Genomic DNA, 11,998 nt, shown 5'->3' on the forward strand with positions numbered 1-11,998 from the left:
GAAGAAGATAAGCACAGTGCAGCTTGTGGAGGATCTCACACCAGAGCAAACAGTTGTGCCCCAAAGTAATCTGCAGCCTGCAGAGAGCCTGCACTGGATCAGGCTCCAGGCAGGAGCTGCAGCCCATGGAGAAGACCTTTCTCTGAAGCAGGTCAGACCTGTGATCCTGTGGGGGTCTCACAGTGGAGTCCATTTCTGATTGACTACAATGCATGGAAAGGGTCTACACTGGAGCAGTTCATGAAGAACTACAGCCCATGGGAAGGAGTCATGCCAGGGAAGTTCAGGAAGAACTGTCTCCTGAAGAAGACAAGGAGGAAGGAGTGCAAGAGACAGTGTTATGAACTGACTGCAACTCCCATCTTCCACACTCCTGTGCCACTCGTGGGGAGAAGGTAAAGAGTCAGGAGCGAAGCTGAGCTCAGGAAGAAGAGAGGGACTGAGGAAAGATGGTTTTAGTTTTGTTCTTGTTTTTCACTATCCTACTCTGTTATTAATTGGCAATAAATTAAATTAACTTTTCCTAAGTCAAATCTGTTTTGCTTCTGACAGTAACTTGGAAGTGATCTCCCTGTCCTTATCCTGACCCACTAGTTTTTCATCTAGTTTTCTCTCCCTGTCCTACTGAGGAGGGAGAAAGAGAGAGAATGGTTGGGTGGGGTTCTGGCAACCAGAAAAGGTTAATTCACCACCCACTGTGAAAAGTTTTCTATCTATTTCACAGGCAGCTTTTAATAATGACTGTAACCACTGCCAGCATTTCCTTGTTAGAGATTCTCCAGAAAGAACTCTTTTTGTCTTCATGAGGACTCTCAATCAAAGTTGGATCCAGCTGAGACAAAAAGACCCATCAGAAATTATTATCATAAAATGTGAAAGACATAACCAAAGGGGGGAGAAAAAAAACGTAGGGGGGAAATATAAGGTAGAGCCCAGTCGATTATTACCAAGCCTAAAATACTCCCTGGCCCTTTTGGCTTGGTAAGCAGAAGCAAGATGGGACACCCTGTACAGTGTTCAGTGGCATTAGACACCTACCATCAGGCAGCTGAATCAGCTGCATAAAGCCTGTTCAGTGGATTCAGTTTATAGATTTCACCAAACCTGTGCATTCCCACCCTCTGTAGCAGCAGCTCAGATACAAAGGTCACAGTTGGACTCTTGTATAGATAAATATGTGAGGCTGTCATAACTCAGATGAACCTGAACCACAGCTCTGGTGGCCTCACCAACCAACAGAAAAGAGCAAGAAGAGGCAGAAATAAGAAACTGTGAAGGAGAAAGATGTCTTTGCCTCTTTACCTCAGAGAGCTAATTCTCAGTACTAGCTGCTCTGCCCTGAGACTCGTGAGAAGTCGTGGACTCTGCCTCAGCCTAATGACTGTGTTATTAGAGGTATTTCTAGGAGGGAGAAACATCTCTTTGCTCACCTAGGGAGTCACAGGACAAGCAAATAGTGCTTTCCCTCACCCAGCTGGCAACATGCATTTGGTCTAGGTGCACCAATGGTTTTGGACACTGCCTGCCCCTTGGCTCTCAAGGAACACCATTAGGGGCATAGAAAGTTTCAAGCCTCTACATCTGTTTTTAAATGGTCATGACAGCAGCAGGAGTGCTTGTAATAAAAATGTATATTTTTATATATTTTATAACTAATATTTCCTGGCGATGGTATCTTCAAACACCACCATAACTTATTTACAAAATGTAGTCACAGGTTCAATTATTTGGTTGTGGGTTTTACATTCCACATATAAAGACAGTTAAATGATTTAAGCACAGACCTAACCTTTCCAATACAGCATTTCAAATTGCAGATACAGGTGCTGTGATCTGTGGTTTTCCCACAAATGGGATCCTGTGGCAGATTCGCTAAGGACTCACAGCTTGCTCCTCTGTCTGGTATATTCCCAGATGCTGTGGCTATAATTTGAGCAGTCCTTGGTCTGGAAAGGGCTAGGGGGCCTCTCTCTTGTCATGCCCAGTCACTGGGCTGTAGCCTCTTCTGGGATTCAGTTCCCTTGGAGCTTTTCCCCTTTCTGCCTTGGTCCAGGTGCAAGGCCTGGGTGAAGTTGTTGGTCTGCTAGAGCAGGTTCCTCAGCTGCTACTCGGGCAGCATTTGGCTCTTATTGCTGTCTGGGTGAGGACAAGGCAAGTTGCCTGACTTCTTGGCTGGTTTAAATACTGTCCCAAGACAATTAATGCCCTTTGGTAGCACAGAACCCTGATAACTGGACCTATGGGATGGGGCATATCCAAACATGGCCTAGGGCACACACAGTTCCCAGCTGTGTTCCAAAGTTAATTACCTGTGAGACATGTTTATCTGGACCCCAGGAAGTGTCCAGGTTTGCACACTCACAGGTGCTCACAATGTTAATCACACGTGCTATGCATTTGCCTTGGCCATCTGGGCGCCCCAGGAACTGTCCAGGAAAGCACATCTGCAGGTGCTTAGCCCATTGTCTGAGCTAGGGCATGTTTGGGGGTTTGACCCTTCAGGACAGTGCTACAGGCTTCAAAGCTTGAGTGACCCTTTGGCAGCACCAAAAAATGCTTAAAACTAGGTCTTTTATCCAAAACCTATCTTTACCTTTCAGATACAGGAACCATTTAACTGGCTTTATCTCCAATGACATTACAAGGCCATTGCAAGAATGTTTTCAGTCTGTGTACAGCTTAAACTTTTTCTCACCATCATCTAAGAAGGTTTAAGAAGAAGAACCAATTGAGAACACAGCTCCTATTCCTTGCTTAGGGAGCTCCACCATCTTGAAAACAGGAAGCATATAACAAAATACCTCCTGGTATTCACCTAACCTACATGCAGGGATCTACAATGTAAATGCATGTATACAATGCCAACAAAGATACTGCAAGCACTTCACTCTTTTACCTAGATATTTTGGCTCTGTGAGTACCTTCTGTGTTCTGCTGGTTTCTGATTTTGAGGACCTGCACTGTTTTCAAAGATTTTGGTTTTATTGTAACTCTCAGCTCTTTTTTGTCATGAGAACAAGGAATTAAGTTGTCAAAAAAATAAGAGCTATTTCTTTTTTATTTATATGCTTGAAAAAAAATACAGAATTGATCATTGTTTTGCATTGGCCATCATGTATTCACTTATATTGCTGAGTCTAATGCTATCCTGCTTTCCAATAATTCAATTAAAAGAAAAAAAGATATGTCACATAACATGGCCCTACAACTAGCTGCCAAAGCTAACTAGCAAAGAAGTTGTCAGACTCACTGAGAGCTTCGAACCCCAGCTTTGCACTCTAACATAATGAAGAATCCATTTGTTCTGAGCTTGCAAGCTGGTATTTTCCCTGCCTAACTGGAGGATTGCAGGTTGATAGAAGACAAAAAGAAAAAGGAGGAGAAGAGAAAGAGCTAGATGAGAAAATGTTCATTAGCAGAGATGTTGGAGACATCACTGGGTACTCAGAGAAGTTCAGTGTGTGATAAGATTAAGCCAAATGTACTCACTGCCCCTGCCCCACAGCAGCACAAATTCAACTGCTGATACTGATCTCAGCATTTTCATACCAGTTCATGCTTTACTTCTAGAGTTAGGAAGGTTTCTCTAGGGTAAAAACTCTCAAAGTTTCTTTGACTCAAGAAAAAGGTTCATTGTCCTGCAAGGGTTAAAAGTTAATGAGAGACTAAAGAGGGAAGCAAAGAGCTGAGTTCAGTTCCTTGTTTGTTTTCTGCCTCCCCACTCTGAAGTTATAGAAAAGCACACAGTGTCCACTTTCTCCCACAGGCAGAGTTAATTACTAATATGAATTGTTTTTACTGCTTCCTCCTGGAATATCACAGAACCACTGACCCACTACCACTGCCTCCACCACCTCCTCCCCAAGCAGTAAAAAGGAAGCAACAAAAAAAAAAACAACAGCAAAGATGACAAACAGGGCCTTGCATCTCTGCATCCGCTTCTCCTACCTGCAGTGTCAGGACGTTTGGGGCTGGAGATCAGACTGATTGACAGAAAGGATACAGAAGTTGTGTGAAAGTGGAAGACAAAACAAACCCTTTCAAATGGAGCAAGATTCAGGTCTATGGATATATTTACGAACTGTAAAACATCTCTACCTTTTTGCCATCAGCCACTTGGGGTCTCCTCCTATTCACTGCTTCGCCTTATGATCCTTTACAGTTCTAGCTGTCTCTGCCACTACCTCACCCTAAAGCCATAACTTTCCACATATCCTGAACATCATGCAGTTAAGATGATTAACGAAGATGGTTGCTCATGTCACTTATTCACAGCTCTTTACGTGATATGGGCTATGGCCCATTACTCTTGCTGTTGTTGCTTCTACTCTTATGAGGAAATTCAGTTGACACCTTAATCTTAGAATGTCCTGTATTGCCAGGAGTGGCAAAATATCCGTGAACTATCCATTCTCCAGACCAGGACCCTTCTCCAAACCCCTGAGCAGCCTCTTGGTGGCTAGGCTCAGTTCAGCTCAGAGTGGTCCCAGCTCTGCACCCCTTCCCTTCACCTACATGCACATATTTTCGCAGCCCTGCAAGCCCCTCCAGCCAGTGTACACCCATGACACCTTTCTGCCTGGCAAGGGTGGCCCTACCAATGAAGGACAGGCAGTCAACAGCAGCAGTACATAGCAACAGCTAACACTCCCTGTGGGAGTTGTTGACACTCTCTATGGACTCCTTCCCACTCGCTTGGCTCATAAATTCCCCCTTGCTGTCACCACCATGCAGTGAGGCACTGAGCAGGTCCTCCACAATGCAGATGCTCATTCCAGCCATCCTCTGCCTGCTGGGCTCCTGCTGCCTACGCAGCACAGAGGCACGCAAGTATGAGTCCATCCTCACGGTGCCCAATGGAGGACCCTGGGGCTCATGGGGCCACCAACAATTTTGCCTCAGCGGCTACGTTAAGGGATTTGCACTGAAGGTAAGTTTTCACTCCTCCTATGGCATTGGATGAAACACTGCTGTGAAAGGATCTTACTTTGTTCTGGCCTCAGAAGGGCTGGTGGTAACACCTGGTCCCACCACAGAACTTAACATTGTATCTCCACCGCTCATGCAACCTTATCAGCAAGAAATCTGTGGCATGGATTAGCTTTCCTAGATCCCAGTAAATGATTTCTTATTGGAAGAGTCCCTGGGGCTGGAAAACACCTGGGGGCGGTACAGCAGAATGTGCACCCAAGGGGCTGGAACAACTCCATCTGCCAGCACTTCAGCTGTGGGTGTCACAGCACGTGGCAAGAGGGTGGACAAGACCCAGGACAGCAGCCATTAAGTATTCCTGTGTCCAGAGCCTCTGCTTTGCAGTGTGGAGAAAAAACAGAGGGCTCCCTGAGAAATGCTGTGGAACTGCATTACAGCTCACCTCAGCAGCGCTACCTATGCCTGGCTTTGTCCCCGAAGTCTCTCATCACAAGGGCTCCCTCACCTCTTCCTCTGAATGAGGGAGGATGCTGACATTTCTAATTTTCTTCTCTTCCAAGGTGGAGGCCAAACAGGGATTTTGGCTGTTTCGTGATGACACAGCTCTGAATGGTATCCGCCTGATCTGCAGTGATGGCACAGTCATCGAGTCCTCTGTGGGAAGGTGAGTAGTCTTTGCTTTCTCCTTCAGGGGAGCAAGAAGGAAAACTAGCACAGTGGCTTTCCCATAGGCTCCCAAACCCCTCTGAAGGCAGCTCCTCACTTTGCTTGAGGACGTAGGTGAGGTCCCCTGCGGACAAAGTATGAAGGTCTTAGGGTAGAGATCTGGTCTCAGGGAAGGGACTAGTACTTCAAAAGATGAAGCAGAGTTCCAAATGCATGTCTTACACCTGTACTTTGTCCTTTTCCTCAAATGCTTGCTTTGAAAATTACATTAACATGGACAAAGCAAGCAGATGAAACTCAAAGCAACAGGGCAGCCCAGGGTTGATGGTAGCCAGGCATCTACAGGGTGATGGGGAAGCAGAATGAGACAGGTGTTTGTAGAAACCACCATCCCTGTTTAGGTTCCTTACCTCAGGACTACCAGGATCCCAGGTGAGTTTTGTGTTGACTGCAGTACAGCAGAGGCTGAACATGCCTCAGCAAGTTGTTTTTCTTCTCTGGCAGTTGGGGAAACTGGACCAAAGCTCAGTTCTGCTCCAGCAGCAAGCTGGTTTCCTTCTCACTGCATGTGGAAAAGAGGAAGCACCTGCTTGATAACACAATGGCCAACAACATAAGGTTTGCCTGCTCAGATGGGACAAATCTGGAGGGGTTGGGAATTTCAGGAGGTCACTTTGGCCCATGGAGCAGCAGCTGCACCTCTGGGGCCATCTGTGGGCTCCAGACAAAGGTGCAAGGACCTCAAGGAATAGGGGATGACACAAGTCTGAATGACGTGAGAATCTTCTGTTGCAAATAAGCTCAACACCCCACCCCAAGCCAGCATCTGCAAAGTGGTCTGACATTAAATCTTAAATCTATCCTTACACAAGGAGCAGTGTGTGTTTTTCTCTATCACATCTTGTCAAACGTAGCCAGAGCAGCACCCAGGGGGTTTCCTCCTGCCCTCACCCATCTGCTGCAAGGTTGCTGCAGCTTCTTGCTCCTAGGTCCAGCCTGGGACCAACACACATGGCCTGTCACTGATGGACACCAAGCACAGCACTGTCAGGCTGTGCCTGCACCTGTACAGAGCCACACACACACCACTCACACATGCAACCAGCATGGGTGGCAGCTGCTGGTTCTCTCTGGTAGTTCAAGACTGATGTTCCCTAGTGAAAGATACCTTCACACATTGAACACAGGTCTCTCCAGAAGCTAGCAATACCTCATATGTGAGAACTCTGACCATTATAAGAAGTATGGGACAGGAAATAGCCACAACCTCACATCTCAAAGGGAGCGGGAGCAAGTTGGTTGGAGAGTCTTGTGATGCACATGCACAGGAAGGACTCAAGGAAGAAAGGGACAAACAGCAATGGTGAGGAGAGTTCAAGAGTGAACTGCAAACATTTCAACATTTTTTTCCCTTAGCACCAAGAGTACAAAGAAGAGGTAGTGTAACAGTGTGAGAGCTGAAATCCCCCTCCCACACTGACAATAACCAGGCTAGCTCAGTCTGGAAGCAAATGAAGCTGTATTTTACAGGCAAAACTACAAGCTATGATGAAATGCAATGAATATGTACAAATATACACTACTCACAACATTTACAAACATGTACAATCAACAGAAAAACACAACCAAGCTCCCTTGGGCCCCCCTTCTCTCGAGGGGCTGTGATTCTTCCCCAAGGGGCTTTTCTCCAAGGGGCCTCCCAGATGGACTCCCCCTGGCAGAAGGCAGAGAGTCAAGAAGCAGAGAGGCTGTTAGGCTTAGCTTGTCAAGGTCAGTATGCAGGTGTGTTATCTTCAGCCAGAAGAGAAGCAGCAGGCAGACAAAGAGAAGATGGACTGCTGACTGCCCAACTGTCCCACTGTCCTGTATCTTGTTTTGAGTGGTGATTCTTAAACATGTTTATCTCTGCAATGGAAGTGTTTAGAACAATCATTATTTTGCTTTCTTACACCCAATAGTGTTTTATTTACATTCTTTCACTTTCTCTGCTCGAACTTTGTGAAGGAAAAATTAAAAGACAGTCTTAAAACCATCACAGGTAGAAATCTGAGAAAGACATAGGAGGGAAGGAGGATTTCTTTAACCATCTGAAGTTCATAGATATTTCCCACACTCATACATTTGGGATTTGACTGCAATGGTATTATCCCTGCTAAGCAATTCTTGCTCCAGAAGATTGCAAGTGGTCCTCAATAACACCTGTGAGCTAAGAGTTTCTGTCACACACTGAAATCTAAACACACAAACACAGCTAATTCAGTGTTAGCTTTGTTTAACCCCTGCTGGGAGTCCAGACATTCCAGAGGTTTCTGAAGCAGTAATTGTGCCATCATTTGCCCTTAGGCATCCAAATTAACTTCTCACCACTTGGCATGCAGTCAGGAGATGACTCACAACAGGTATGCCTTAAAGCATTTTTAACCTTTTACACCAACTCTTTGAAAATAAATTTTTTTAATTCCAATTCTTATTGCCCATATGGTTGGCTACCACATACTTACCTTACTCCACATCTGTACTGGTAAGGCCCACAAAGCCATCTATTATTTCAGGAAAGCAGCAGATCTAAAACCAAAAGAGAATCAAAGAGTATATGAGCTGGCAGAAAGGTCAAACATCCACATGGGTAGGTATCCAAATGTAAGAGATAAAGGCACTCTCAAAGGCAGCTCTTTTTTTTTTTTTCTTTTTGGTATGGGAATCTCTGTTTGCAATTAGACATAGCAGGAAAATTCATAAGTCAGCTTTTCTGCTGGAAAAAAGGTTCTCACAGTCCTGGGGGACTGCGAAATACACTGATACAAAAAGATAGGATTCTTGTAAGGAATGACTCATGAGGTTCTTTTTTTTCTATTACCTTTGTATTATTATATCACTTTCATATTACTCATTCAGTTAAGAGAGTTGCTGTACACATCACTTTACATAGCATTAAAGCTGAAAGAGTTTTTTCTGTGTAAACAGAACTGAAACAGAACTAGTCTTACAAGGAGTTCCACAGTCTTTGTGCTCAGCTCCTAAACCTCCTCATTATTACAAAGACACTCGATTGAGCTAAATCCAAATGCAATGGCAGATCCCTTTGAATAATAAATATCCTAGTTTCTGGGCTGAGATGATATGAGTGAAAGGCTAGAAGAGAAATCCATTACTCCTTCAAAGTCACTGCTTAATGCCAGATTTTGTACTCTCTGTGCTACTACTCTACACCTGTGAACCCTGCGGCTTGCCACAGTCCACCACAAAGTGACAAGGCTCGTGTCAGGCGCTCATTTTCTGTCCTTTCACAGCAGTGTGTGGCCTCTCTTATCTCAGCAAAGTCTGAGTGAAATACCGAATGGAAACCCAAAGCTCCTCAATAATGATCCTTCTTCTTGTGCAGGTATTTGCCTTGATGCATAGCAAGGGCTGGTTGAGATGTTTAATCCAAAACTCTTCACCTCAGGTTTTCTTTATCTTTAGGCACCTTGGATGTAAAATAACTAGCAGTGTCTACTCTTCCTCCATGTGCATCTCCCCCACTGACTAGGTAGAACATGCAGGGTGTTCAAAATTTTATGTGAAGATATTCACAGCAACACTTCTTCAAAATATGTAGGTTAGGTTCACCAACAACTCTTAATGAGTTAATACCAGTTTTCACATAGGTATGGTTTTGAGCATCTGGAGTATGAGAACTAGCTCTAAAGTAACAGCTAGGGCTCACCTTGTAAACAGTTTGTTGTATCTGTAGAGGGATGGTGGCCTTGTTCTACACAAGCAACCAGCTTTCCTCCTCAGAAAGTCCTAGTTGTTTGCCCAATACAAACTGATTCAGACAGAGGCACACCAATGGGCTTACCTGACAGTAAAGAAGTGCAACAGCGAATGTCCTCAGGCTGAAGTCTTTGTTAAGGTAATTCAGTGATGCCATTTATATGTCAGTAAGTGAAGTACAAGCCAGGAGGGTCTCTGCACAGCTTGGACGTGCACCCAGCTGAAACATTTCCGGGCATGTTGTCCATGGACAAACAGCTGTGAGCCAGCTCTGCCATCGTAGGTAAGAGGGCATTCAGCCAGCAGCCTTAGCCATCACCTCCCAGTAGTGTTATGTGGTAGTTTGAAGCTGTACTTTTAAAATTTTCCACAGATCTTGAACAGAAAGTGGTAAAATGTAAATAAATCACCATTGGGTGTAAAAAGGAAAATAATGATAAGTGCTAAACAATTCATTGGAGAGATAATGGACTTAAACTAGTAATGAAAACAATCTCTCTCTTTTTTGCTGCCTTCACCTCTGGCTGATTCTTCTCCTGGCTTTTACTGACCTTGACTGCACTTCTTTGTTGTGATTGGTATTAACAACAACTTCTCTGCCCTTTCTCTTGTCCCTTTTGTGTAGGGGACAAGAGGGAGTAGGGATAGGAGCAGGGGGGGGAGAAGCTGTTGCAGCTCCCCTGGTTTTTGGCCATGGGAGTTCTTGTGCTGTTTATAAATTGTAAATAACTGTAAATATTGTAAATACTGTGTATTTTTTACATATTCATTGCATTTCACTGTAGATTGTAGTTTTGCTTGTGAATACAGCTTCATTTGCTTCCAACTGGGCTGGTCTGGCAATTTAATGTTGGGGGGAATTTCCAGTCCAGCAGATGTTACCAGTCCAGCACCATGCTCATCGCAGCTATCCAGTACTCGATAAAGAGCAGAGGCAGCCCTATGCTGGGATTTGTTCAGAGCAGGACTGCAAAGAGATGCACCTACTTTTGTCTTCAGCCCACTCTCATCAGAGTACAGCTGCTTTCACACTGTCCTCACACTTTACTTCACTCCAGATGTGTGTGCAGTCATTTCTACCTGCTCTTTCTGTGCTAGATGCTTTTTCTCAAACCTCTCTCCTCATTCCCCAAATGCAGGGCACTGTGGAGAAAAGGAGTGCAGCTGTGACAGCCACTTATAGCAGCATTTATGTTTTATTACTTGCATCTGATAGCCCATGCACTATCTGAGGAGCTCTGTCTCATATTCTAGTGACAAATCTGATACATAAAAACTGCAGTAATGGACCAGGACCCCTGTATCACTTGACAATGCGCAAAGAAAGATCTGCAGGATAGTCCATGCTCTAATCTTTGTTGCAATTTGAGCATGCACATTTGCAGGCGTGCTTTTTATGTTCTAAGTGATGTGACAGTGCACTTTTTTGGAAGTCACAGATTTGTCTCCCAGCTGTCACAACACCTGGGACACCCTTCCTTGAGTGAGAGAATACATATGAGTAGTAAAACAGAGCAGGATGGAAAATGCCTTGGAAATTTTCCTTGTGTTTCTCCCAAGAGTACTAAAGGAAGACAGAGAACATTTTGATCTTCCTTATTTTCCTCCCAAGCTTTGGTTCCCCCAGTGCATCAGCAACCTTTGGGCATTGCTGCTACATGATAGATGTAGTACCAGCCGTTTTGCAGACTATGAAATCAGTGGATTTAAATCTGCCTACAAATCATATAAGTTGAAATAATTACTATTGAAGCTGGGAAATAGCTGTCTTCAAAGCTGTGCAAAATACTCATGCCAGCATGAATCCACCTCTAGGCACCAGGCATTTCAAACAAACTACCTCCACGACAGCAGTCAGTCTCAAAACTGCCCTGGAAGTTGTTTCTTCCCTAAAAGCAGCAAGTGTTAGATTCCACTCTAAACTGGAAAATAAACTGCACCAGGAGGCATTGCAGCCTAGAAGTTCTCTTGAGCTTACCAGCATTCTCATCCTCCGAGCCTACCACATTCCCTTCAGAAAAAAATATAACATATTTCCAGCATTGCAAAGTTTGGACTTGGGTCCACACTGAAGTTCCTGATGTTTGGAGCTCTTCCAAGTCAGCTTATTTCCTCTGACAACATTTTTAATGAAGTACTAACTTGCATTTTCCTTGAAGTAGAAATACTGTATCTGATGTTATCTTCTATTTTTATTATTTTATTTTAATAAGAGATTTTGTTTTGCTTCCACAACCGTGTCTTTGACCTGTAATAAAATATATGCTGAAGTAATGGCTAATTCTGAACAAGCAAATAATTGTTGCAGTAAATCCAAGGAAGGGTACAAACAGCTACATCCCTCTGGCCCTTCTGTGCCCATTTTCAGAAATGAACATGTACTTTGAGCAAGAGAACAACATTTCTTGAGTTTCTGTAGGGTCATAGCAAAGTGCTGTCTATATACATGTAATTAGAAGGGAAATGAATTAATTGCTAAAGCACATGTTGCCAGTGGGTAAAGCAGATATAAGGCATATTTACGTGGGTTGAACAGTTTGTTAAATGAGATTACAATAGACACTTTGCCCCTTGCCAAGTGTCACTTCAAGACAGACTGAAGTAATTCATCAGGAAAGTCTATTACTTAAAAAAAGTCTGTAAT

At 44.1% G+C, this 11,998-nt stretch overlaps 1 protein-coding gene across 1 annotated transcript; it reads left to right on the top strand.

Annotated features, from left to right (window-relative positions):
- The first annotated feature begins 4,759 nt into the window (after positions 1-4,759).
- Positions 4,760-6,397, top strand: LOC128973623 (vitelline membrane outer layer protein 1-like). The gene is made up of 3 exons (XM_054389968.1): positions 4,760-4,930; positions 5,493-5,596; positions 6,103-6,397. The coding sequence occupies exons 1-3, from the start codon at positions 4,760-4,762 to the stop codon at positions 6,395-6,397; spliced, it is 570 nt and encodes a 189-aa protein (XP_054245943.1).
- Positions 6,398-11,998: the final 5,601 nt, after the last annotated feature.

This window comes from Indicator indicator, chromosome 1, assembly GCF_027791375.1.
Source record: "Indicator indicator isolate 239-I01 chromosome 1, UM_Iind_1.1, whole genome shotgun sequence".
Classification (NCBI taxonomy): Eukaryota; Metazoa; Chordata; class Aves; order Piciformes; family Indicatoridae; genus Indicator; species Indicator indicator.

What these genes read in the sequence shown, in the direction of transcription:
- LOC128973623 (XM_054389968.1), top strand. Translation starts at nt 4,760, where the DNA reads ATGCAGATGCTCATTCCAGCCATCCTCTGCCTGCTGGGCTCCTGCTGC. An exon ending in TTAAGGGATTTGCACTGAAG is followed by an intron (nt 4,931 to 5,492) that starts GTAAGTTTTCAC and finishes TTCTCTTCCAAG; the next exon opens with GTGGAGGCCAAACAGGGATT. An exon ending in ATCGAGTCCTCTGTGGGAAG is followed by an intron (nt 5,597 to 6,102) that starts GTGAGTAGTCTT and finishes CTTCTCTGGCAG; the next exon opens with TTGGGGAAACTGGACCAAAG.